The sequence below is a fragment of the Lepidochelys kempii genome, chromosome 3, assembly GCF_965140285.1.
Source record: "Lepidochelys kempii isolate rLepKem1 chromosome 3, rLepKem1.hap1, whole genome shotgun sequence".
Taxonomy (NCBI): domain Eukaryota; kingdom Metazoa; phylum Chordata; order Testudines; family Cheloniidae; genus Lepidochelys; species Lepidochelys kempii.
Window position 1 is genome coordinate 139,064,559 of NC_136382.1, and position 27,044 is coordinate 139,091,602.

General features: G+C 38.4%; 1 protein-coding gene across 1 annotated transcript in view; it reads left to right on the plus strand.

Moving 5' to 3' along the window:
* The window catches only part of FMN2 (formin 2), a 244,572-nt gene that overhangs the window by 155,620 nt on the left and 61,908 nt on the right, over positions 1 to 27,044 (plus strand). Inside the window, 6 exon segments of the mRNA XM_078852229.1 lie at positions 2,978 to 3,069; positions 3,241 to 3,370; positions 5,078 to 5,224; positions 7,328 to 7,387; positions 7,623 to 7,743; positions 26,379 to 26,471. Coding sequence (XP_078708355.1) covers positions 2,978 to 3,069; positions 3,241 to 3,370; positions 5,078 to 5,224; positions 7,328 to 7,387; positions 7,623 to 7,743; positions 26,379 to 26,471 — 643 coding nt within the window.

Genomic DNA, 27,044 nt, shown 5'->3' on the forward strand with positions numbered 1-27,044 from the left:
TGTAGTTCTGCAATAATTGGGTAGGGACCTCTGCTGCAGTCATTCCAAGTGTGGGAAACAGGGTCATGACACAATGGAAAAGCCCTGTGTGGTTGTGTGTGCATGTCCATGGTGTGCATTGAGCCTAGATTGCCTTAATACAGCTATGGAAACATCTGATGAACCTCCTAGGGATAATATTTTATGTCAAAACCTGATTCCCTGTCCCCAATATCATGAGAGGTCCCTTCAACAACTTCTCCTTGGGGCAGGGATAGACAATGAGAGTCTAGAAAGCTACATGAGCTCTACCACTCCCAAATCAGTCAGGAATCACTTGACTAAAGCCTTAAACAGAATGAACACTGTCAGAGAAACCTTATCTAAGACTCAAATGGATTCTGCTTTCTAAATAAAGGAGGACTTCCAGGTAGGGAAATCCACAGTGCCGGGTATTGCACAGTAGTCTACATCCTAGAGACAAAGGCTGTCAAATTACCCTTGACAAATCTTATCCCCCTCTCCCAAAAGTGGTGGGGTACACTACACATGTACAATACTGCTGTTGTATTAGAATCATAGAATCATAGAATATCAGGGTTGGAAGGGACCCCTGAAGGTCATCTAGTCCAACCCCCTGCTCGAAGCAGGACCAATTCCCAGTTAAATCATCCCAGCTAGGGCTTTGTCAAGCCTGACCTTAAAAACCTCTAAGGAAGGAGATTCTACCACCTCCCTAGGTAACGCATTCCAGTGTTTCACCACCCTCTTAGTGAAAAAGTTTTTCCTAATATCCAATCTAAACCTCCCCCACTGCAACTTGAGACCATTACTCCTCGTTCTGTCATCTGCTACCATTGAGAACAGTCTAGAGCCATCCTCTTTGGAACCCCCTTTCAGGTAGTTGAAAGCAGCTATCAAATCCCCCCTCATTCTTCTCTTCTGCAGGCTAAACAATCCCAGTTCCCTCAGCCTCTCCTCATAAGTCATGTGTTCCAGACCCCTAATCATTTTTGTTGCCCTTCGCTGGACTCTCTCCAATTTATCCACGTCCTTCTTGTAGTGTGGGGCCCAAAACTGGACACAGTACTCCAGATGAGGCCTTACCAATGTCGAATAGAGGGGAACGATCACGTCCCTCGATCTGCTCGCTATGCCCCTACTTATACATCCCAAAATGCCATTGGCCTTCTTGGCAACAAGGGCACACTGCTGAATCATATCCAGCTTCTCGTCCACTGTCACCCCTAGATCCTTTTCCGCAGAACTGCTGCCTAGCCATTCGGTCCCTAGTCTGTAGTGGTGCATTGGATTCTTCCATCCTAAGTGCAGGACCCTGCACTTATCCTTATTGAACCTCATCAGATTGTTCGTAATCAGAAAGGTAGCCAAGAACCAAGCCTGCTGTTGAAAAAGATAATGGATCTCTTTGCTCAGGCAGAGAGTATCTTATCCATTGGCACCTTGCATGTTCAAAAGACTACTGGGAGGCTGACTGTTTTGAACAGAACAGATCCTGTGCCTATGGGAACAATCCCTGACATTCCGACTGGTTGGAGAGCACTGGGACATGTGGCATTGGACCTCTTCAAGTCAAGTGGTCTTCAAAGAAATTTTACCTGGAGGACTAATTCTTGTGGCTCCATGTTGACTGCCAAAGTTGGACACTATAAATCATCTATTTAGAGTCCCAGTGTTCTCCTTCCAAACTTGTTAATGCAGGACACGTTGAGGTACTCAAGTCCTGCTTGTCTTTTGGTTTTGGTCCTTCATGGGAGGGGAGGATGCTAAGAATGGTTGTGTGTCGAAGTGTTGGTTGGTTCCCCTGTTGTCTTCCAGTTCCCATAATATTATATGTTAAGATATGAACACTTTTTCCTCCTAGGGTAAAGATAAGTACTTTGGAGTTAAACTAACTTACTTTCCCCTGTATGTTATACTTTTGTCAGGAGTTACAAACACATGTTAAAAATCGTCATGAAACCAAAAAGAAAAATTCCACCCAATAATGCAGCACTATAGTTAGGAAAATTAATTGTAGCATTGCAGTGAATATAGAAAGATTTGTGACCTATGAAATATCTCTCCACTTATCAGGAATATTCAAAAAATAACCACACACCCTAATACAGGGTCATCCAAGGAACTAAAGTTGAGAAGAAAAATGAAATTTACATGTGATTGCAGTGGGTTATTTTTTAAGATACAGTGAGATTCATTATACTCCAGGAAAAAATACCATAGTTGTTTGTTCATGTATTGTTATGTGTTTCTTATATGATACTTGCATTTAAATCAGTTCAATAATTATTTTTGTTGTTCCATTCCTTTTTCAAAATCCTGAATAAAAGTTAAGTTTCAGAGTAGCAGCCGAGTTAGTCTGCATCCGTAAAAAGAAAAGGAGTACTTGTGGCACCTTAGAGGCTAACAAATTTATTAGAGCATAAGCATCCGATGAAGTGAGCTGTAGCTCACGAAAGCTTATGCTCTAATAAATTTGTTAGTCTCTAAGGTGCCACAAATAAAAGTTAATAACACTAAACAATATGAACCCCTTTGATTTAGTTAAAAATACAATATATGTAGCTATAGATCAAATTGCGTTCATTTGCAACCCAACTGATTTTTTAATGAGAAATACCACTTAAAAGGGAAATACTTTGATCTTGGAGGTTTTATAAACAGCCAAAAGCAAAATAAAAGGGAGAGGAGGGCAGGAAGAAAAAGCATTGTCTCAATACATACTTGAATAAATAAATGTTTTGCAGATTACTAATAGTCAATAATTTTATTTGGAGAATTCAGAGATGTTCTGTTTTGAATCAAACATATTTACACTTAAAATGACTCCACAAATTAAGTAGTGTTACCATGAACAGATGCTAAAAAGTAAAGTTAAAAAGAAGTGAGGTTACAAGGGCATAATTATTTGTAAAGCTTAATTGTCTAGCTTTTGAATAAACACTTTTTAATTTCTTTGTTTGCTTGTTTTTTCCAGAGAGCACAATCAGATGAACTGGAAAAAATAGAAAAGCACGGCAAATCATCGAAAGAGAGGGAGAATGCCAAATCTTTGGACAAACCTGAACAGTAAGGACACTGTCTTCAACAGAACAAGTTTCCTGGGAGATGTGTATGCTGCATTCTTTAGGGAAACTTAATTTGCTCTAGTAACCTAACTGGAAGTGTTAGGAAGAAGCAAATAGAAGTGAAAAACCTTCACTAACTGAACTAAATCATTTTCTTTAATCATTCCTCCAGGTTTCTTTATGAACTCTCACTAATCCCCAACTTTTCAGAACGAGTATTTTGTATCCTGTTCCAATCAACATTTTCAGAAACCATTTGCTCTATCCATCGCAAACTTGAATTGCTACAGAAACTGTGTGAGGTGGGTTGTGGTCCATATAAAGGTAGAGCTAGATTTTCTGATATTTAATCTTTCTTGTTCAGCTGTACTCATATTTCAAAAGTTTTCTTTTATTTCCTTTAAGCACTCATTAAATTTGAGGGATAGCAGTCCTGCAGAATGGAACATTTTATGATTGTACTCCAAGATCAAAGCAAATTTTAAAATTGGCTTTCGCTGCTGAACTATAACATCACGAGTTTGCAGCCAATACACATCAGCCTCTAGAGAATACTGTAACTTCTGCTTTTGCCAAAGCAAAAATCTTCTGTCTTCATAGTTACTGTCTCACTTCTTGCACTTTCCAAACGAATGCCATTTTAGCTCATTTTAAGTGCATGCTTTGATTCTGAATGTGTCTGTTCAACAGATCTGAAATATCTGATCTAAACGAGCTGCCTCCTTAGCAACAGATAAAAGGTCACATACTTAAATTAATACTATGCAAATTTCTTAAGCCTTTTATTAAAGAAAAATAATGCCAATTCTGCTGTTTGTGATGTGTCTTGAAAAGGTTGGTGTAAAATTACTACTAAATCAGTAGCTTTGTTGAAGTAATGCAGAGTTAGTTTTTCATAGCCTAATGCTTGTAAGAAACATTTAAACATACTTAGGATAAATTTAATCTTTATACAATGGACATTTTAAAAAATAATTGCTTCTTCCTATTAGAAATGTGTGTTCCCTAAGGCCCCAGTCCTGCAAGTTGCCTTGTGCCATATATTTATTGTTTTTGCAAAACTGATTGCAGGATCAGAGACCAAAGTAAATGCACCGCTAGGTAATACCATGGTCTGCTAAGAAAGTACTGATCCTCCTTCTGAATGGTCAATCTGTTGTTATACCTCATACTCTCTTTTTGCATAAATAGGACCCTACCAAATTCATGGCTGTGAAAAACACGTCACTGACTGTGAAATCTGGTCTCCCCCATGAAATCTGTATAGTATAGGGTAAAAGTACACACAAGACCAGATTTCACGAGGGAGACCAGCGTTTCTCAAACTGGAGGTCCCCAGCAAGAGAGGGCTGGGGGGAGGGGAGTGCAAGGTAATTGTAAGGGGGTTGCAGTATTTCCACCCTTACTTCGGCACTGCCTTTAGAGCTGAGTGGCTGGAGAGCGGTGGCTGCTGGCCAGGCACCCAGCTCTGAAGGCAGGGCCCTGTCAGCAGCAGTGCAGATATAAAGGTGGCAATATCATACCATGCCCTCTAACTTCGGCACTCCATTGCCTCAGGAACCCTACAGTTACAACACCATGAAATTTCAGATTTAAATATCTGAAATTATTAAATTTACAGTTTTTAAAATCCTATGACCGTTAAATTGACCCAAATGGACCATGAATTTGGTAGGGCCCTATGCATAAAGAATGTAGTAACTTGAAACCTACAAATACCATTTTCCCCTCAAATACCCATTTTGAGAGTAATCAGGTGTGCTAAAATTAGAGTGAATTTAATTTGCTGAAAATTGTCATTACTGCGTTAGATTTGAGTGTCCCTGATATGAGTTTGATGTTCTCCAAAATTATAGCTACAGTGTAAAATGCAACATCAAACTGCAATATAAAGCTTGTAATTAATCTGTTAATTACTGATATCCATACTTACTTAATTTTTTTCTTTGACTTATTAAGGATTTCAACTGAGATTTTACGTTTTTATATATAAATATCCTGTTTTACAGACTTTGAAAAGTGGGTCAGGAGTTATGCAGGTTCTGGGTTTGGTTCTCGCATTTGGAAATTACATGAATGGTGGAAACAGGACACGGGGACAGGCAGATGGGTTTGGATTGGACATTCTTCCAAAGCTGAAAGATGTTAAGAGCAGTGTAAGTATATTGACTGTAGAACAATATTTCATTCTTTACTAACAGAGTGCTGCTTTATCGCACTTTTCTTAATAAATGTTTACCAGACCTCATATAAAGTTAAAGCTAGTATCAGACAGAAATATTTATCAGTGGATACAACTTTGATTGCACTTATAGAGTGAATTTATTTGTAGAACAATTTGGAAATGAATCTGCCTTCTCTATGGCTATTAAACTGATGAACAAATCAGTCTCTTAAATTAGAAATTGTCTTACTCCCTAACTTAGTGTATATTTGAATTTCCATATGCTGCATATTTATGGTTTTTATTTTCAGTGAGTGTTTCCTTCAATATAATTAATTTTACTCTTTAAAACTATATATGTTTCAGAAGTGGAAACTGTTGTAACAAAAAACAGTTCTAGTAAATACTGATTTTGAAGTATTTGGGAGAGAGAAAATAGTGAAAAATGACTGAGTAGGTGTTATGTCAAAGTTCCTCGCCCACTCTGAACGCTAGGGTACAGATGTGGGGACCTGCATGGAAACCTCCTAAGCTTATCTTTACCAGCTTAGGTCAAAACTTCCCCAAGGTACAAAATGTTCCACCCTTTGCCCTTGGATTGGCCGCTACCACCACCAAACTAATACTGGTTACTGGGGAAGAGCTGTTTGGACGCGTCTTTTCCCCCAAAATACTTCCCAAAACCTTGCACCCCACTTCCTGGACAAGGTTTGGTAAAAAGCCTCACCAATTTGCCTAGGTGACTACAGACCCAGACCCTTGGATCTTAAGAACAATGAACAATCCTCCCAACACTTGCACCCCCCACTTTCCTGGGAAATGTTGGATAAAAAGCCTCACCAATTTGCACAGGTGACCACAGACCCAAACCCTTGGATCTGAGAACAATGAAAAAGCATTCAGTTTTCTTACAAGAAGACTTTTAATAGAAATAGGAGTAAATAGAAGTAAAGAAATCCCCTCTGTAAAATCAGGATAGTAGATACCTTACAGGGTAATTAGATTCAAAACATAGAGAATCCCTCTAGGCAAAAACTTAAGTTACAAAAAAGATACACAGACAGAAATAGTTATTCTATTCAGCACAATTCTTTTCTCAGCCATTTAAAGAAATCATAATCTAACACATACCTAGCTAGATTACTTACTAAAAGTTCTAAGACTCCATTCCTGGTCTATCCCCAGCAAAGGCAGCATAAAGACAGACCCACAGACCCTTTGTTTCTCTCCCTCCTCCCAGCTTTTGAAAGTATCTTGTCTCCTCATTGGTCATTTTGGTCAGGTGCCAGCGAGGTTACCTTTAGCTTCGTAACCCTTTACAGGTGAGAGGAGTTTTCCTCTGGCCAGGAGGGATTTTAAAGGGGTTTACCCTTCCCTTTATATTTATGACATGTTATAATTACCATATGAAATACCTAATACTGGGAGCCCTAACATCTAAAATGTGATGTGTTTCCTATACTAACCCAAGTTTCGTCATATGAATCTGTCAGGCCTGTATATACAATACAGAGAGTCACTGGGCGGTGGAACAGTTTCATGAAAGAAATGGTAGTGATGGTAAATATCCTATTATTAAAGCTGCCTAGCATAGCCATTTGGGTGAAAATGGTAAGCAAGGCAAAGGCACTATACACCCACGGTTATGGCACTGACTCCTGGAGTGAGCTGATTATATCAGAAACTCAACTTTCATTTAGGAAAGCAAAGTAAGTTTCAAGCCTTCCTGGTTGTGAAGAAAAGCTTGAAAATATGACCTGAGTATAAATGTGATCCGATGTAATATCTGCAGAGAGACTGAAATATTTTTTCATTTAAGGCCACAACTCAGCAAAGTAGTTAAGCATCTTTTTGGCTTTAAGTACTTCCTTAAGTCCATCCCTATTCAGCAAAGGACTTAAGGGTGTGTTTTGCTGTTAACAGCATCATTCAGTAAGGAACATTAGCTTCCATTCAGAATTCCCTTGCTCTTCTAGAATAAAGGTGATTTAATTGTAGCTTTTTAAAAAAAAAAGTTAATAGACCCTACTATACTTTAAATATGACATAGTAACACAATAAAATTTAACTTTATTATTTTGTTTTTTCTACACAGGATAATAGCAGAAGTCTTCTATCATATATTGTCTCATATTATTTGCGTAATTTTGATGAGGTGAGTGAGTTACCTTTGCCAATTTAAATAAAATTACATAAACTAATTATTAAAACTTGTATTACCTTATATTGGTTAAGACTACTTTAATCTGTATGTTATTATTCATAGGTAATACTAGTGCTAACTGTCCACTATCTGTTTTAATAAGTAAAATTTTAATAAGTGCTAGTTATTTAAAATGTATACCTTTAAAAATAAAGGTAAAGTAAATGTTCATTTATATTTTTGTCAGGATGCTGGAAAAGAGCAATGCATCTTTCCTCTTCCAGAGCCACAGGACCTCTTTCAGGCTTCACAAATGAAATTTGAAGACTTTCAAAAAGATCTTCGCAAACTAAAAAAAGATTTGCGAGGTACTGTAACTAGATCAGACTACAGATATGTCAATAACATATAGCTCTATTTCACTTTTTGTATAATTTCTGGAAACTTGCTCATCTGTAAAATACATTATGAAAGGTAGATCTTACCTCCTACGTTTTGCCTTTGTATCCTTGACTTGATTAACTCTACTGGTTGGTGTTTTTAGAGCGAGTGATCAGCATATGTTATAGCCATGGTATCAAGATTTTTAAATGAATTGCATGTCAGGAAAATGTTCAGATGCAGTTCTGAGTATTGTTGAGGAGTAAAGATGAAGCAGCATAAACTAGCTGCCCCAGTTTCCCTGGAGACAACCCCTGCCCCCAGTTCAGCCTTGTGAAGTGAGTTCATACAGTAGCTTTTGCAGTTTGCAAATGATTATCTGGTGGATATTGTCTGATCTCAATACCCAAGAATGAAGGCATATAGACGCTGATTCAGAATGGTTCTTGAAGTTAGGTGCAGGTTTAAGTACTTCATAGATTCATAGATACTAAGGTCAGAAGGGACCATTATGATCATCTAGTCTGACCTCTTGCACAGAATTTCACCCACCCACTCCTGCGAAAAACCTCTCACCTATGTCTGAGCTATTGAAGTCCTCAAATCGTGGTTTAAAGACTTCAAGGAGCAGAGAATCCTCCAGCAAGTGACCCGTGCCCCATGCTACAGAGGAAGGTGAAAAACCTCCAGGGCCTCTTCCAATCTTCCCTGGAGGAAAATTCCTTCCTGACCCCAAATATGGCAATCAGCTAAACCCTGAGCATATGGGCAAGATTCACCAGCCAGATACTACAGAAAATTCTTTCCTGGGTAACTCAGATCCCACCCCATCTAATATCCTATCACAGGCCATTGAGCCTATTTACCATGAATATTTAATTACCAAAACCCATGTTATCCCATCATACCATCACTTCCATAAACTTATCCAGTTTAATCTTAAAGCCAGATAGATCTTTTGCCCCCACTGCTTCCCTTGGAAGGCTATTCCAAAACTTCACTCCTCTGATGGTTAGAAACCTTAGCCTAATTTCTAGTCTAAACTTCCTGGTGGCCAGTTTATATCCATTTGTTCTTGTGTCCACACTGGTACTGAGCTTAAATAATTCCTCTCCCTCTCCGGTATTTATCCCTCTGATATATTTATCGAGAGCAATCCTATCTCCCCTCAACCTTCTTTTAGTTAGGCTAAACAAGCCAAGCTCCTTGAGTCTCCTTTCATAAGGCAAGTTTTCCATTCCTTGGATCATCCTAGTAGCCCTTCTCTGTACCTGTTCCAGTTTGAATTCATCTTTCTTAAACATGGGAGACCAGAACTGCACACGGTATTCCAGGTGAGGTCTCACCAGTGCCTTGTATAACGGTACTAAAACCTCATTATCCTTACTGGAAATACCTCTCCTGATGCATCCCAAGACCGCATTAGCTTTTTTCACAGCCATATCACATTGGCGGCTCATAGTCATCCTGTGATCAACCAATACTCCAAGGTCCTTCTCCTCCTCTGTTACTTCTATTGATGCGTCCCCAGCTTATAACTAAAATTCTTGTTATTAATCCCTAAATGCATGACCTTACACTTCTCACTATTAAATTTCATCCTATTACTATTACTCCAGTTTACAAGGTCATCCAGATCCTCCTGTATGATATCCTGGTCCTTCTCTAAATTGGCAATGCCTCCCAGTTTTGTATCATCCGCAAACTTTATTAGCACACTCCCATGGATTAGGGTCATAATTCCTCATATGTCACCATGAGAAATTTTCAAAGCTGTTTTCTTTGCATTGACAAAAGCTGAAATATCTTTACATTAAGAGTGAAATTTGCACCATCCATGTGGAGTTATTGGGCCTTGTGTGGGGGAATTAAGCATGGGTTATATGGGGATGGAAATTATATTTCTTCCTCAACCTACCATGGGGCTGCAGCCTGATCACTCTAGTGCCATTGCTTCAGCCCCTAAACTGGAATAGTGACTGCTCAGTTTGTTAGGGCTACTGAATCCATGTAGCTACATCTTCCATGATCTCTTCTGCACACTTCTCTTAGCAATAGCCAATTTGGGACCAGTGTAGGAGCTCTTCCGGGTCCTATATAGAGGAACCCACTCAAAACCAATCCACAGTCCTTCACAGCTTTACTGCAGGTCTTGAATGGTGCAGAATGCCTTATGCTGGCCCTCCACACCATGGGAGAATGTCAACCTAGGTGCAAAAACTAGTGTTAATACAACATTAAAAATACAAGTTCAAGCACTCACAAGTCAGGAAATTCCAACAGTTAAAGTTGCTCTAGGTATGTTAAGCTCACCACCTTGGACACTTTATGCATTATCCGGAATAAATTAGTGCATTTAAGGTTTTCAATGGGGCAAAGTTAACCATGTCCGAATGCTGTTTTTAAAATGTCATATAACTTTTATCTGAAAAAAAGGGAGAAAATGAATCTGGCTTCAATTGCCTTTCTTATAACTATTTATTTAGCTCATGCTTTATTCAAGCATTGCTGATTTTCCAATGGATCTTATAAATTCCTTAAACTAGCAAGTTCCTACCTAAATAGCTGAACACTTAGGGCTAGAATCTGCAAGGTGAAGATCGTCTCCTGACACAGTACTTCTCTGCATTTGACAGCAGTGATAGCTGACAAAACTCAAGAGGTGTTCAGTACCTTGAAATATTAGATCCTTAAGTAGCTGTGTGCACATGCATTCATGTTTAAGTGCAAGGTTGTAGACTCTTAGTGAAATTCTTACCCCATTGCAGTCGATGGCAAATCTCCTATTGACTTCAGTAGGGTCAGAATTTCACCTTTAATTTTTTTTTTTTAACTGCAAGTCAGAAACTTTCAATCACTCATAACTTTGGTACAACAAAGACTGTTTTCAATTCGAACAAAGGCACCAGTCCATTTCACTTTTAAAAAATACGGTGTCCATATTCAAAAAGTATGTTAAAATTTTATTACAATGGGGTTTTTTCTTACCCTCCTAAAATTAAAAAAAAAAAAGAAGAAGAAGAAGAAAAAAAATTACCTTTTTGAATAGAGATCAGTCATGGGAAACCTCAGTCCAATAGGTTTGTTTCAGAATGAGATTGGAAAATATAGCAATTGCTGGAATCAGCTGCTAGACTTATGGTTACAAAGGTTTCCATTTTAAGCCTTTATTACAATCTAAATATGTAAGTAACACACAGAGAGACATGCAGACTTAAAGCCATATTTGATTTGTTTTAGATGATTTCTGTGAAATGCTAATTCACAGTGATCAGCTTGGATGCTTGCTTGTATCAAAGGGGTAGGTTTTTTGAGATGCTTCAAGGAAAAAAAACACTCATGATTTCCATATCTTTATGCCTTTCCCATTATGTCTGCATAGGCTTTTGTCTACGTTTAAGTTTATGAATTGTATGCCTTGCGGTTTGCAAATATTAGTGAAGAAAACCTGTTCCAAGAGTTTAATTAGTCTAAAAGTGTTAATCTAAAAGAATTTTGGAAAAGTAAGTTGGATGCCTGCTGCCTTCTTGCTTGGAACAGAGATTTCAGTTACAAAATGGTAAAAAATGAGGAATTAAAGATATACACAAATTACAGTGTACCAGTGTACACCATACATTATTAAACTCACAGGCAGTTTATTTCTGATGTTCTTGTTTAAAAAGAATATATGGTGGGGATTAATGTGTTATGTACTAGACATTTTAATAAACAGAAGACTGAAGAACAGCTAGGTATTTTATTAATATACCTACTGAATTTGTCTCCATCAATTGCCCCCAGATTTCTCAGCTCTCCAGGATTCTCAATTTAGCCTTTCTGAGTTCAGTGACATATAGTTTGCTAAGCAACCTGATCTGCTTTTGATCTCTCCTGGCTGTCAGCAGCCCTCCTTCATGCAGTCATGACAAGTAATGACTTCTGTTCTTATGTCATTCCACGAGAGAAATTTTAGCACTCACCACATGACATAAATCAACTGACCATGTAAAGAGAGTCAGGTAGCTAAGGTCACAGAAACAATGGAAGAAGATTTTTGATGCAAAGGTTTCTGCATTGTGTATATCTACTATTTAGGATTATCAAAGTAATTTTCTAGATGTGAAAGGGTATTTTTGTTTCCATTACTACACGGATTTTGAAATCTACCTTTTAGGTGAATCAAAGACTTTCACTGGAAGTAAAAAGGGGAAGGGTCTTCATTGATACCTGGCATCTGAGGTATAGTACTCATCAGAAACTACACCAAATTCTAGCCATCAGAGTGATGGAGATTGGAGGGGAGGAAGATAACGTAGAAAACTGGACTTGGATTCAGGGCAGGGAAGAGGTAAAACACTAAAAAGGCAATAAGAAGTATAGTGTTTTCCACTGAAAGCATCTGATGAAGTGAGCTGTAGCTCATGAAAGCTTATGCTCAAGTAAATTTGTTAGTCTCTAAGGTGCCACAAGTACTCCTTTTCTTTTAGTGTTTCTGAAGCACTTCTTATGGTGCGTTTAAACCATCTGGAAAATGGCTCTTGTCATGGGAGCTCTACAATAGTAAATTAATTCACAAGCATAAAATTCATCAGTTGTAATGTATTGCCCAACTTCCACTAAAGTTCCAGTGAAATAGAATTAAAAACACAAGGTTAGATTTATTTTCTGCCTAACTAGTAAAAATGTAAGAACCCAACCAAGTATAGTATGAACCGACTGATCTAAAATCCTGAATCTGCCAGAGCTTGTTTGCGTGTCATGATGTGGTAGTACTATTATCATATTCAGTTGACAACCATGGACATTATAAATTAACAAGGTAATTGTGGTGACATAAACAATATGCTTTTTAGTGCTATTTTGTATGTATTCTGAGAATCTACGATTCGCTGAATAATCCTGCATTTGCATGGGGATAGACTAGATTACCCAATCAGTCTCTCCCATCTCTGAATTATGTGACTGAAAAATGTTTATAAGAATACTTAGCACTTGTGCAGAATGTCATATTTTCAAAGTATTTTCCAGAAAAGCTTCAGCAACCCTGAGAGGTATACAAATATTCCTGATTTACTACATCTACAATTTTCTTTTGCTTTTACCTGGAACTATAAGCCTCTGCTCTTGTGTCTGTGATTTGACACATGGAGAGCCAAATTCACAATTTGCAAAGCAAGCACCATTCATGAGTGGTGATGAATTAGGTCAAAAGGGCAGTAATATCATGTACTCAGAGGTTAATGTCCAAAAAGCACATTACCCTCATCTGTACTTGAATGTCATCCTCATTCCTGCAAATCCCTATTTGTCCCAATTTTCAGCCCATATCCACCTTCAACTATCCTCCCAACCATTTGCGCATGATGCTTGGCATCAGATTAGTGCTGATCAAGGGAGCAACCACAGGGGTCACTCAATGATTTGCTACCCTCTCCCGCACCAGGCCTGAATGTGCTTCTATGCTTGTATTCCCAGTCTTCGGGGAAGGCGAATAGAGTAAGTCACATGAGGAACTCCTCAACTCTGAGAGGGCTGAATTAATTGACTCTGCAATACTCCTCTTGCTATCTGTTCTAAATATATTTTGTAGCACCATCTCATAATTTTTTAATAAATTCGTCCAGTGTTTCATTGTTTTTAGTCTCAAAATTTAAGTCTTGCGATCACATCAATTAATTTTTTTACAAATGTTAAGACTTTAAAGATCATTAAATATTTTTTACAGTTTTCTATCTATATGAGGCAGTGTGATGAGATACAGAGCCAGATGTGTAATATTAACATGCTCATTTTCAGAAAAGATGCTTACTGCCTTTTTATTAGTAAATGCCAAATCTGTCAAGATAAATATTAGTTAAATACACCAATACATCTGTGCTTGAGGAAGTCACTCAATTCCAGTTATTCCGAAGCATAGAGAGCATGCTAAAAAAAAAATAAAATATTGCTTTTGCTTATAAATCATGAACTCTGCATCAACACACTCCAGCAGCTTGTGCAGCCATCACTGAATGGGTTAATTACTGAAACTGTGCAGCATGCAGACTCCTAAACCTAAACCAGATGTAAACTAAAGCCAGGCTTTCAGTCAATCTGTGAGTCATGTTTTACTGTCCTTAAAACTCCAAACAAGGAGCTGTCTATGAAAGCCCTTGAAGCCTGAGCAGTTCTTAGTGTAAGTCTTAACAATACCAAAAAAATAAATAAAAGAAAACTGAGAGCTTGTTCTATTTGTGGCAGAGTTTGTCTTTCAGATGATGCTAGTTTCATTCCCCTTCATGAAATTCTTAACTGTCCTTAAAGTTGCAGATTGTAGTTGTAAATGTTACATGAAAACACTGGAGGTGCTGGGAAAACAGTGGTTAGACCCTACATTTTATCACTTCTATTGTACATCTCGAGAGTGTCACTTAACCAGAAAGTACACATACTCATCACATATTTCTTGTTCACTGAAACATCTTCTCCATTCCGTTTCTCTTCAGACTGTGTAAGTGGCCCTTGATCAGTTTGGGCTCTTTGATTGTGTTCAGTTTTACTGTGCTAACCTCATAGCAAATAAAATCTGCCATGTTAGGATAGATGAACTTGGTCAGGTAAAAGGAGAGTCACCCAAACCTTGAACCAAACGTATGCTGCTGTTGAAAAATGTCTTTTGTATTAGAGGTTTTGTTCATAGAAATACCGGGTGAGGCAGAGGCTATTCTCATGGTATTAGACACATCTGGAACTGGGAAGCTTTAGAAATATTACCAAAGCTTGTTATCAGATTTTCCATCCAATTTTCCTTCCGTCTACCTTTTCCAATTTTCAGACCAGCAAGATATGGATGAGAGTCTGAAGTATGGATACCTGAATATTTATGCTTGTCCATCACTGTTTTAAAGTGTTCTCATTTCACATATACTGTAATATGCAGGGAGGAAAATAATACATACTGTGGTAGACTGACTATTCAAAAATGTGTGGATACTAATCAGAGAGCAACATACGTGTGTGAAATATCATCATGCTTCAAGAAATATCAAACACTAATTGTCTAAGTGTTAGAAACTTTCCCCATGACAAAGTTTCTGAATTAGTCCAGTACGAGGTTTATACATAGTCCTCTGAAGCATATGGTGCTGGTCATTTTTGAAGACAAGATACCAGCTTGTATGTACCGTTGGTCTAATCCAGTGTAGCATTTCCTATGTCCATATGCTGATGTTAGGTATTTTTTTTTATTTAAGATTTTAAACTTCTTAGAAGAAAGTACAAGGGCAGTACAATGCTAATGAGTAGTATAGACTGCAGGGTTCTGAAATCTATTGTCTTACAAAGCTGTGTACAGTAGAGTTCTTTGCTATTTACTACTTTCTATTCATATTTGGAAAATAGAGATGGAAAGACCAGCTTGACAGCTGAGAAGGTAATTCAGTTTATAACTCTATTCAGACCTTGGCTTCATTTGAGATGGCCAACAAGACTGTCAGCTGTGGTGACTGTGGTCACCAATTTGTGATTGTGATGTATACATACCCCTGTTCACTTTACCTGTACCGGCAAACCAGACATTTTTGCAGTTTCAGATAAGTCCCTGACGTTTTTTGCTTTCTTCCTGCAATCCAGTCATTTGCTTTCATGTTTAGAGACTTCTAAAGTTATGCAGGTAACAAGGAAACCCCAGGGTGGCAGTTAATTTGCAGTGAACATAGCATAGAGGAAATCAGATATGAGGGCCCTTTTTAAAAAGGAGTAGAGATGGGACCAATTTTTTAAGGTGGTAAATTTAATGCAGTTTGGATCAGAGGCCTGATAGAAGGGAGAGGATGCTATAGTTTTTGTTTCATATTCAAACTTCTGGATACTTACTTCAACTGAACCTCCTTGAGCTTTACCAACTGATAGACCCAGTCCCTGGATATTGTTAATGTTTAGCTAGGCTCTTTTATTGAGAGCAATGTCTTTAAACTGGGGCTGTCAAGCGATTAAAAAAATGAATCCCATTAATTGTGCTATTAATTGCACTGTTAAACAATAATAGAATATCATGTATTTAAATATTTTGGATGTTTTCTACATTTTCAAGTATATTGATTTCAATTACAACACAGAATACAAAATGTACAGTGCTCACTATATTTATTTTTATTACAAATATTTGCACTGTAAAAAACAAAAGAAATTATATTTTTCAATTCACCTAATACAAGTACTGTAATGGAATCTTTATCATGAAAGTTGAACATACAAATGTAGAATCATGTACAAAAAATAATTGCATTCAAAAATAAACCGTCTACAAGTCCACTCAGTCTTACTTCAGCCAATTGCTCAGACAAACAAATTTTGTTACAATTTGCAGGAGATAATGCTGCCCGATTCTTGTTTACAATGTCACCTGAAAGTGAGAACAGGCATTCTTCACATGGCATTGTTGTAGCCGGTGTCACAACATATTTACGTGCCAGATGCGCTAAAGATTCATATGAGCCTTCGTGCTTCAACCACCATTTCAGAGGACATGTGTCCGTGCTGATGACGGGTTCTGCTTTATAATGATTCAAAGCAGAGTGGACTGAGTTAGATGCCACCAGAAGAAGGTTGATTTTCTTTTTTGGTGGTTTGGGTTCTGTAGTTTTTTGCATCAGAATGTTGTTCTTTTAAGACTTCTGAAAGCATGCTCCACACCTCGTCCCTCTCAGATTTTGGACGGCACTTCAGATTCTTAAACCTTGGGTCGAGTGCCGTAGCTATTTTTTTGGAAATCTCACATTGGTACCTTCTTTGTGTTTGATCAAATCTGCTGTGAAAGAGTTCATAAAATGAACATGTGCTGGGTCATCATCTGAGACTGCTATAACATGAAATGTATGGCAGAATGCAGGTAAAACGGAGACATACAATCCTCTCTCCAAAGAGTACAGTCACAAATTTAATTGACGCATAATTTTTTTTAACGAGCATCATCAGCATGGAAGCATGTCCTCTGGAATGGTTGCTGGAGCATAAAGGGGCATACAAATGTTTAGCATATCTTGCACGTAAATACCTTGCAGTGCCGGCTACTGGTGCAATGCAAATGCCTGTTCTCACTTTCATTTGACATTGTAAATAAGAAGCGGGCAGCAGTATCTCCCATAAATGTAAACAAAAATGTTTGTCTTAGCGATTGGCTGAACAAGAAGTAGGACTGAGTGGACTTGTAGGTTCTAAAGTTTTACATTGTTTTGTTTTTGAGTGCAGTTATGTAACAAAAAAAAATCTACATTTGTAAGTTACACTTCCATGATAAAGAGATTGCACTATGGTACGTGTATGGGGTGACTTAAAATATTATTTCTTTTATCATTTTTACAGTGCATATACTTGTAATAAAAATAATATAAAGTGAGCACTGTAAACATTGTAGTCTGTTGTAATTGAAATCCATATATTTGAAAATGTCGAAAAACATCCTAAAATATTTAATAAATTTTAATTGGTATTCTATTGTTTAACAGTGTGATTAATTGCAGTTAATTTTTTTGAGTTAATTGTGTGAGTTAACTGTGATTAATCGACAGCCCAACTTTAAACATTATCAAGTTAAGTGAAATCAAATAGATTTTACAAAGTATGTAACAAACTGTGCCGGCATTCTTGTGTCACTTATTCCACACAATTTCACTCACTTTCCCTTGCACTACTAAGAATTTAGTAAAGGAACATGGAAGAAAAGCATATACAGGCAGTGAAATATGGAAAGGCAGGAGTACTGCCTGTATCATTTGTGCTCCTATCATCTTTGCTTCCTTTAGTCACGCTGTGGAATAATAACAGCTCAGCAGGACAGAGGTTTTTAGACTCCAGTGAAACGTGTAGAACATGATCTATGAGTACATCTAACAGTTCTGTTTAGAGAGATTATGATCCTAAAAAGTAGTTTGTTGATCTGGGAGACTGAAGACTACCAAACCTAAAAGACATGTTACGTCTGTTCTATAGACAATAATGAATCACTGGTTAATTTTAGACGCTGACGCGTTTTAGACCGGTAGGTGATGATACCACTGCCTGACTAATGGCAGTATCAGCATGCCTCCCACTGTTTCTAAAGGGTGTGATGTTGCATTTGGGGCCTTAATTTTCAGCACCTGTATACCTAATTGGACAAAGTAAGATGTATTTTTCTTCCTTTTCTGTGTTTTTCCATTGTCTTTGAAGGATCTACACATGGTTGGCCATTTTTGCCAGGAATGGGGTGAATGTTTTTCCAAAATGAGAACTTTTGCCTCAACCATCACCCATTTTATAACTGAATTTGAACCAAGCTCCCTCTTTTGTGGTTTTGATGCTATTAGATGAAGGCCTCCATAATCCAAAACCTGACTCATTATACAGGGTTGTTCTGTTCCAGTATCAGTGTGAGTGGAGGCCATTTGTGGTAACATACATTGCAAGGGAAAGTACTAGTGTACCATGCTGAATAGTAGTAAGTCTTCAGCTCCTTGTACACCTGCTCCCTTAGTCACAAGACCACAGATTTAAAAAAACAACAACACAAAAAGGTTGTGGGTGGATATCAGGCATGTGGACATAGACTTCAGCACAATTCTCTTAATGCCAGGTGCTTCTTCATTTAAGTTCCTTTCTTAATTTCACATTTTTTTTTCTCTTAGGTTCTATGTCTGACACTAGGAAGGAGTTACTTGGGGGTAGCATAGCAGCAGTCTGATGCAGAATTAGGATCTCAGGAACTCCCTTTCCTGCCACTCAGTTCTTCCTTGTATTTAGATACATGCTACACAGAGACTCTATAGGATCAAGCCCTCAGAGTATTTTCTTTATCATTTTCTAGTCTGGATCGAAACAGAAGGTGCAAGGATAGTGAAAGTGTTTGTTCCTGAAGTTTATCCACTGTGGGAATTCCCCAAATCTTATTAATTCTTGAGGTTTGCAGTCCAGTTTTCCCAACCAAGCTGCTTGGCTGAATCAAACCTGAACTCTGAATCTTTTTAGGATCACTAATGTCAAACTTTAGTCCTTTCACATAAAACAACAGATTGTAGAAACAGAGGTTTTCTTTTGTTTTTAAGATTCACATGTCATGGGAGATGTTTCAGGACTCTAAATAGTTCTGTGAAGAAAGAAAGATTAAGCATTTCATTCTGACAATATTACATCTGTTTTTCTTTTCCAAAGCAAAGAGAATAAGAAAGATAGTGTATCTGCGCATTTCCTTAAAGACTCTGAAGGGGAACTGCTGTAGGCTGTTGGCATGGGTATAGCCTACGATGCCTGGGGGGTACTTATCCTCAAAGGAGCCACACTTATCTTCTCCTAAATTGACTGAGATATCAGGAGGTCATCCTGAATTGTAGCTGATGACTTAAAAGAATAAAAAGTTTGACTATGTCAAAAATGATGAGTAATCCATAGCCTGGGAAGAGACACTGAACTCATGTGATGTTACCTAGGCTGTTATAGCAATTTGTGGCAGAGTGCAAGATCTTTCAGATGGTCATCTGATATTTCTGGATTGGCTCCCTTTGGAAAATCTCCATTGACCCATAATACTGTTTGAGTGTTTGGGATCAAACTCCTTTTTGACTAATTATGTTTTGTAGTTTTCAGTTTACCCACCTAAAAGATCCCTCTTCAGTTTTCTTTTATCTAAATTAGATAAGGTACTCATCTTCACTTCCTGTCCTAAACTCTTGTATGGTGTTCGACAGCGTAATTGAACACCTCCCATATTTCACTCTAGAAGTGGCTACATATATTAGTTTGTGAAGCATTTTGAGAAGCTTTTTGGTGAACAGTCTCCTATTAAATGTATGAGACCATTTCTGAAAAGGCTTCATGTGGAGTACAATTGTTTTCTTTTCGTGTAGTACAAAGTTTACATTCTTGCCTCAAAGACACAGCAGAAGTGGGAGAAAAGGTAGAGAATGCTGCACTGGAGCACTTTCACTAAGCATGGAATTGACCTAATATAACACTTATTCACTAAATAAATGAGCAGATTCTCCAAACCCTAGAAAATCATCACATCCATTCGTAATTCCATTCTTGTATTGTATTGACTTAGCACGTGTACGTGTTTCATAAACCTTCCTACAGGAGTGTGCAGATATGTAACATTTGTTTTCAAATAAGTTGCTACACAAGCAAAGAAGGCCTGTTTAACTTTTTTTTAAATTGAATAGGGCTACTGATGTTTTTTACTAAGTCTGTTCGCATTTCTCCTCTATCTTCAATTATACTTTAAAACAAGAAAAGGAATCAGAATATTTACAGCTGTCAATGTCCCACTAACTTTATGCCTTTTGTGTGGCTCGCCATTGAATAATTTGATTTGATTTCCATTTATCTGTGTACTTTTGATCATTAGCATTTTTTACAGTTGTGGAAAACAATGATAAAAGAAATGCCCACAAAGTGTGTTTTCGGGCTTCATGTTCAATTAATTAAAAAGAAAAATAAGAAAAAACCTTTGGTACATCTTAATTTGTTGCTGGGCATCTGGATTCCATTGTTATTCAGGGTGTGATTACCACTTAGAGCCTTGTTAAATTTGAATTACATTATCTAGCTCTCCAGGGATTTTTCCTAAAGTCATTTTCTTTTGCACTGTGTATGACAGCAGTGTGGTTTAGGCCTCCAGTGATTGTTTCTGACACATGAGCTTTTGGATCTCTAAAACAGATTGCTATTCTCTAGGGGTCTAGAGTGATGACAGTTTAAATATTCATTTTATATTGGATAAGCAGAGTATGGTAGTAAATCTCTTTATCACAGAAGTGCCTTTTAGAAACAATACCACAACTGCTCTGTTGTAGATAAGGTAAAACAAATAATCCTGTTTAATTTAAAGGTACTATTTAGGGTGAATTGTACCATTTTTGTAACATTATATGTTTGGGGTTTTTATGCAGATTTGATTTTAGGCAGAAGCAGTACTTTTGCATTAAAAGATGTGGTAGCTTTTGACCACCAAAGAGGATTTTCTCCCCCTTTTATAGAACTTAGAGCTACAAGTGGTCTGAAAGAAGTGTCAAGTCTGGCATTGCCCAAGAGTTGAGTTCTGTTGGTTCATTGCAGTGTTGGTCCCAGGGTACTAGAGAGACATGATGTGGGTGAGGTAAGATCTTTTATTGGCTCAACTTCTACTGGTGAGAGAGACAAGCTTTTGAGCTAAACAGAGCTGAAGAAGAGCTCTGTGGAGCTCGAAACTTCTCTCTCTCTCTCTCTCACCAGTAGCAGTTGGTCCAATAAAAGATCTTACATCACCCACCTTGTCTTTCTATTGGTTCATGACATTTTAAAGCTAGGGCAGTTTGTTTGAACCCATTTGTCACAGATCTTAGTGATCATCCTTTCCTGCCCCCCACTAGGACTGCTGTGAAGGGAATCTAAGCCTCTGTGTTCTGGATGCCCTGGGGTGTGTTGAGCTTCTGGAGCTGAATGGAGTCCAGCTACTGTCCCAATCTAAGGGCCCCATGGAACAATCTCGGAGCACAGACTTTCTAACTGGCACCACCCTCCAAGTGTTGGAACCTGTTGTCCAGCCTCCTAGATGCCCTAGGTGAAGCACTGACCCTTCACATTCCCCAGGACTTGAAATGCTCATCTCCCAGAACTCCACTCTATAGGTGTAAAGCTTCTCGTTTACAGTTTAACTCTCCCAGGAGCGTGTGGTACTTGTGAAGCACAAACACACACACATTTTGTATAATCTTTCAACTTTATGCTCTTTTTATATGTAATCCAATGTAAAGCACAAGAGAGTTCCGATCACAAAAAGCTCTACAAAATCCTAAATGTGATGTCCCTCACCAGCTTACCCTTCCCTTGGGAGTTTTTGGGGAATCCTCTGTGTTCCATGGCAGGGTCCTCCACCCCCTTTTCTACTGTGCCCCTGCAGCAGCCTGCCTCATATTAATCAGCTGCAAAATGGCTCTCTGACCCATGTGAATCCCTTTATAGACTCTTGCTTGGAGTCACCTTTTTTTCTGTCTTTTTGGAAATTTTGCATTACTTTCAAACTCTCCTCCGTGCACACACAAGGTAGAAGTGTCTTCTCCCAATTAGAGCAAAACCTATTGTCCCAGGGTGTTTTACTTCAAGTATACTGTTGTTGAGTGCTGATCACTTACCATTGTCTCTGGCCTGGTAGAGACATGATGCCACCCTGCTAATTTAGGGTGGATCCACATACACATAGGCTTTCCGTGACACAATAATTTCATGATAAAATTTCATAGACTCATCCACAATTCAGAAGTGGTACAGACAGAATCCTCAGGGTGTCACATTAAAGCTAGTGCATTTTGTTTGAAAACATGCATAATGTGGCCCCACCATGAGAGCCAGACTACTTTAAGATTTGACCTTGTCCATTCCCAAGTTCTATCAGTCATCATTCTAGTGGCAAACACTCCCTTATACACAAACACATTGCCAAAATTAATCCATTTCATCCTCACCCAAAGCAATTTTATGCTCAACAACAAACACTTTGTCCAAACCATGGGAACTGCCCATGGTACTAGGATGGCTCCCTAATATGCCTATTTCTTCTTGGGCCACCTCGAGGAAGAATTTCTGGGAAAATGTACCACAAAACCAATGATATACCTGAGATACATCTATGATATTTTCATCCTCTGGACGGATGACCTAAATTCCATGATAGATTTCCACAACTTCAGCCACTACCACCTATCCATCATACTCTTTCTAGAACACTCCCACACTAGCATCAGCTTCCTGGACACCACAATCAGCTTCAACAATGGAACCCTGCAGACAGCTATATATAAGAAACCCACAGATCACAACATTTTATCTCCAAAAATCTAGGAACCATCCGCCATGCACCAAGAAATCAGTTATCTACTGCAAAGTGCTAAACTACCACAGAATATGCCCTGAGGAGAAAGTCTGGGATACACACCTTAACACACTTAAAACTGCCTTCACCAAACAAGGACACTAGAGGACCAGAGAAGTAGATTGCATCATGGAACAGGCCACCCAAGTATGCTGAGAGAACCTGCTTCAATTCAGGGAAAAAAACAACCCACCTACCACACACCTCTAGTGACAACTTGATGGGGATCATATCCTGAAAGATATATTTCCGAGCCCCCTCTTCTGGCATATAAACAACCCCTCAATCAAAAGCAAGCTGCCCAGAGGATGCACCAAATCAAAGCAATACCAGACACTGCCCGAACAACAGATGCAAAACCTGTAGACATATCTCCACTGCCATGATGATCAACGCTCCCCACAACACACCTTTCAAGATCCATGTTCCTACGCATGCCAATCATAATATGTGGTGTACCTCATCCAATGTAACATCTATGTGCGTAAAACCAGACAATCACCAAGTTCTCAGATGAACTCACACAGAAAAATTATAAAAGACAACAACATCCTCTCACCTGTAGGTGAACACTTTTCACAAAATGGTCACTCCCTGTCTAACTTTTCAGTCCACATCCCCAAAGGAAACCTGCACAACACCTTCAAAGGGCAAGCCTGGAAGTTTAAATACTAACTTTACTAAACACTAAAAATCGTGGACGCAGTGGTTTTATGCTGCCTCATAACAATCTGTAACCCACTAACTCTCTTTTGTCCTAAGACTGTAGAGGTGTTAATTGCCTGGTTCATCTTGAATGCTCTCTTGCAATATGTGTTTTAACTCCTTATTCCACTTTGTATTTAGCTTTGTAATTCTGATTACCTTTCCCAGACCTGAAGCAGATGTCTGGGTGGCTTGAAAGCTTGTGTCTTTCACCTACAGAAGTTGATCTAATAAAACATATTAACTTAAGCACCTTGTCTCTCTCACTCCCTTTCTTTGTTGCTCTTTAATCATCTAGAATGGTTGCTGTTGAACAAGGCAAGCCACTCCAAGCAAGTCCTACTATTGTAGTAGCAGCGTGCACATTAAGCCTTCTGCTGTGCATTGCTCAGTAATTATAGTTCTGTATTCCCCAGTTTGCATGGAATTTTACACCTTGAATTTTGCTTTAGTTCAATTTCAAATAAACCTAAAATGTTAATGCAAAACTGAACTAAGTTCACTTAGTTGTACCTGGTTTGGGGCTGAAAACCCTGTTTTCAAACAAGATCATATGTTTTTGATATCCCAGACTCACGCCAGGTTCATCAAAGTTGGGAAATATGGCCTGAGTTCTGGGTTCCTGAGTTCTTGTCTCACCCTGCATTCTTAAATCTATTAGAACTTTTCTGTCTTTCTCATGTAAACAGTTAGATCTTTCTGTCTTCCTAATACTGTATTTCTTCACCTTTATTAGAAGTGTCTATGTTAGGTGATACCTTTGCTGTAGGGTGCCTGGTAACTGTAAGGATTTATAGAGATGCCTCCACTTATATAATGACAGGTTTCAGAGTAGCAGCCGTGTTAGTCTGTATCCGCAAAAAGAAAAGGAGTACGTGTGGCACCTTAGAGACTAACAAATTAATTTGAGCATAAGCTTTCGTGAGCTACAGCTCACTTCATTGGATGCATGCCGTGGAAAATACAGTAGGGGGACTTTATATACACAGAGAACATGAAACAATGGGTGTTACCATACACACTGTAAGGAGAGTGATCAGGTAAGGTGAGATATTACCTGCAGAGGAGAGAGAGAGAGAAAAAAACCTTTTGTAGTGATAATCAAGGTGGGCCATTTCCAGCAGTTGATAAGAACATGTGAGGAACACTATGGGGGAAAATAAACAAGGGGAAATAGTTTTACTTTGTGCAATGACACATCCACTCCCAGTCTTTATTCAAGCCTAATTTAATGGTGTCCAATTTGCAAATTAATTCCAATTCAGTCTCTCATTGAAGTCTGTTTTTAATTTTTTTGTTATAATATTGCCACTTTTAGGTCTGTAATCAAGTAACCAGAGAGGCTGAAGTGTTCTCTGACTGGTTTTTGAATGTTATAATTCTTGATGTCTGATTTGTGTCCATTTATTCTTTTACATAGAGACTGTCTGGTTTGGCCAATGTACATGGCAGAGGGGCATTACTGGCACATGATGGCCTATATCACGTTGGTAGATGTGCAGGTGAACGAGTCCCTGATAGTGTGGCTGATATGATTAGGCCCTATGATGGTGTTCCCTGAATAGATATGTGGACACAGTTGGCAACAGGCTTTGTTGCAAGGATAGGTTCCTGGGTTAGTGTTTTTGTTGTGTGGTGTGTGGTTGCTGGTGAGTATTTACTTCAAAAACAGACTCCAACAAGAGACTGCTGAACTGGAATTAATTTGCAAACTGGACACCATTAAATTAAGCTTGAATAAAGACTGGGAGTGGATGTGTCATTACACAAAGTAAAACTATTTCCCCTTGTTTATTTTTCCCCCTACTGTTCCTCACTTGTTCTTGTCAACTGATGGAAATGGCCCACCTTGATTATCACTACAAAAGGTGTTTTGTTTTGTTTTTTCCTTCCTCTCCTGCTGGTAATAGCTCACCTTACCTGATCACTCTCGTTACAGTATGTATGGTAACACCCATTGTTTCATGTTCTCTGTGTATATAAAATCTCCCTACTGTATTTTCCACTGCATGCATCGAATGAATTGAGCTGTAGCTTTACAAAAGCTTATGTTCAAATTAATTTGTTAGTCTCTAAGGTGCCACAAGTACTCCTTTTCTTTTTTCCACTTATATAGATATTTTGCCATGCCTGTGCACTTAAGGTCATATCCCTGGCTTCTACCTGGAAATATTTTGAGACCGAAGCTTCTTTGTCCTTTGTTGACTTCCTGACTTGCATAAGATGTAAGGGAGAAGAGCAAAGGTCCTTTCAAGCCTTTGAGGAGCTAATTACATACTTGTCCCCCCAAGCCCATTGTAGAACAAGTGTTTTCTGTACTGCAGCTTGCAGCCACTGATGGGTAGACTCAGGAAGCTGAAGGAAGGAAAATATATTTTGGAAATAGGAGGAGATCGTACGAGGCTAGAGGTGGGGAAGAATTACAGGGGGAGGAAAGGATGTGTAGAAAGAAGTAAGACAAGGAAAGAGAAGACCAAGAGAAAGGGAAATTTAAAAAAGAGAGAAAAATGGGACCTTAAAATGGAGTTAGGAGTAGGGGAGCTGAACATAAAAACAGAAGGAGAAGTGGAAGAAATAAGGGTAGGATTTTGATCCAGGGAAATATAATTTAATAAATAAGATACGGAGCTCACCCTGCTGGAGCATGGTATAAAATACAGTATATGTTACAGTACATTTACAAAGAGGTAAATACAACACCCCTTCCTCGTTATCGCTTGCTGTTCAAACAATAAGTGTTCCAAATGTTTCCCCACAAAAATCTGGTCACTCCCTGGGTAGCAGATCAGTGGGAGTCAGAGGGTAGCAGGAAGGATGGCCTCTGACACCTATAAGCCCACCACTTACTTTGGGCACCAGTTGTTCATTTATCAGAGAAACATTTGATCAGGAACAAAATTGCTCTCCAGGAAGATTTTATTGTAGCATTTGCATTTGAAGCAGTATTTTTCTAAGGATCATATGCTAGCAAGTTTTGCTGGCTATAAATGTACATAAGTTAATGTATTTTTACTATAGTATTCATATCTATGCCGTGATTTGTCACCCGAAAGTAATCTGTTATTTCAATTTCAGCATGCGAGACAGAAGCGGGGAAAGTTTATCAGGTATCGCTAGAAGAGCACATCCAGCCTTTCAAAGACAGCATGGAGCAATTCATTAATCAAGGTAAATAATGAAACGTCATTTAACCTTTTCAAGACATTTCAAAGGAAAGTTATAGAAACAATGTTTATACATTGGGAGTAAAGAGACAGTTTATTTTGGCATCATAGAAAGATGTGGGTTAGTTTAATCAAATGCCATGCAGTTCTAAAAGATTTGTGGGATAACTGCTGTACTGTCAGTGAGTCACCCTCTTGAGTGGCAGCAAAGACAGATGCTATTGGCTCAAGAGTGTGAACTCATCATGAGTTCGCAACTCTAGTAAAATGTTTGTTTCTTGAAAATATTTTAAAGCTGGACTCATCTCCAAAGCAGTGACTGTTGTGCCAAAAATACGGTGTCTGCAGAGCAGAGGTCTCATTTCAGCTCTTCAGATTACAAAACGTGAGACTAATTTCTTAAGCAAACACAAAAGGCAAATTCAAATGGATAGGCTTGTGGAAAATGCTACGGGAGGGATAAATTTAAATGTATCTAGGCTGATCTTGTCTGAACACTAGGAGGGAAGCACCATAACGGGGGATGGGTTATGCTGTTTCCATGCCCCACCATCAGGATTCTGCAGTAGGTGAGGAA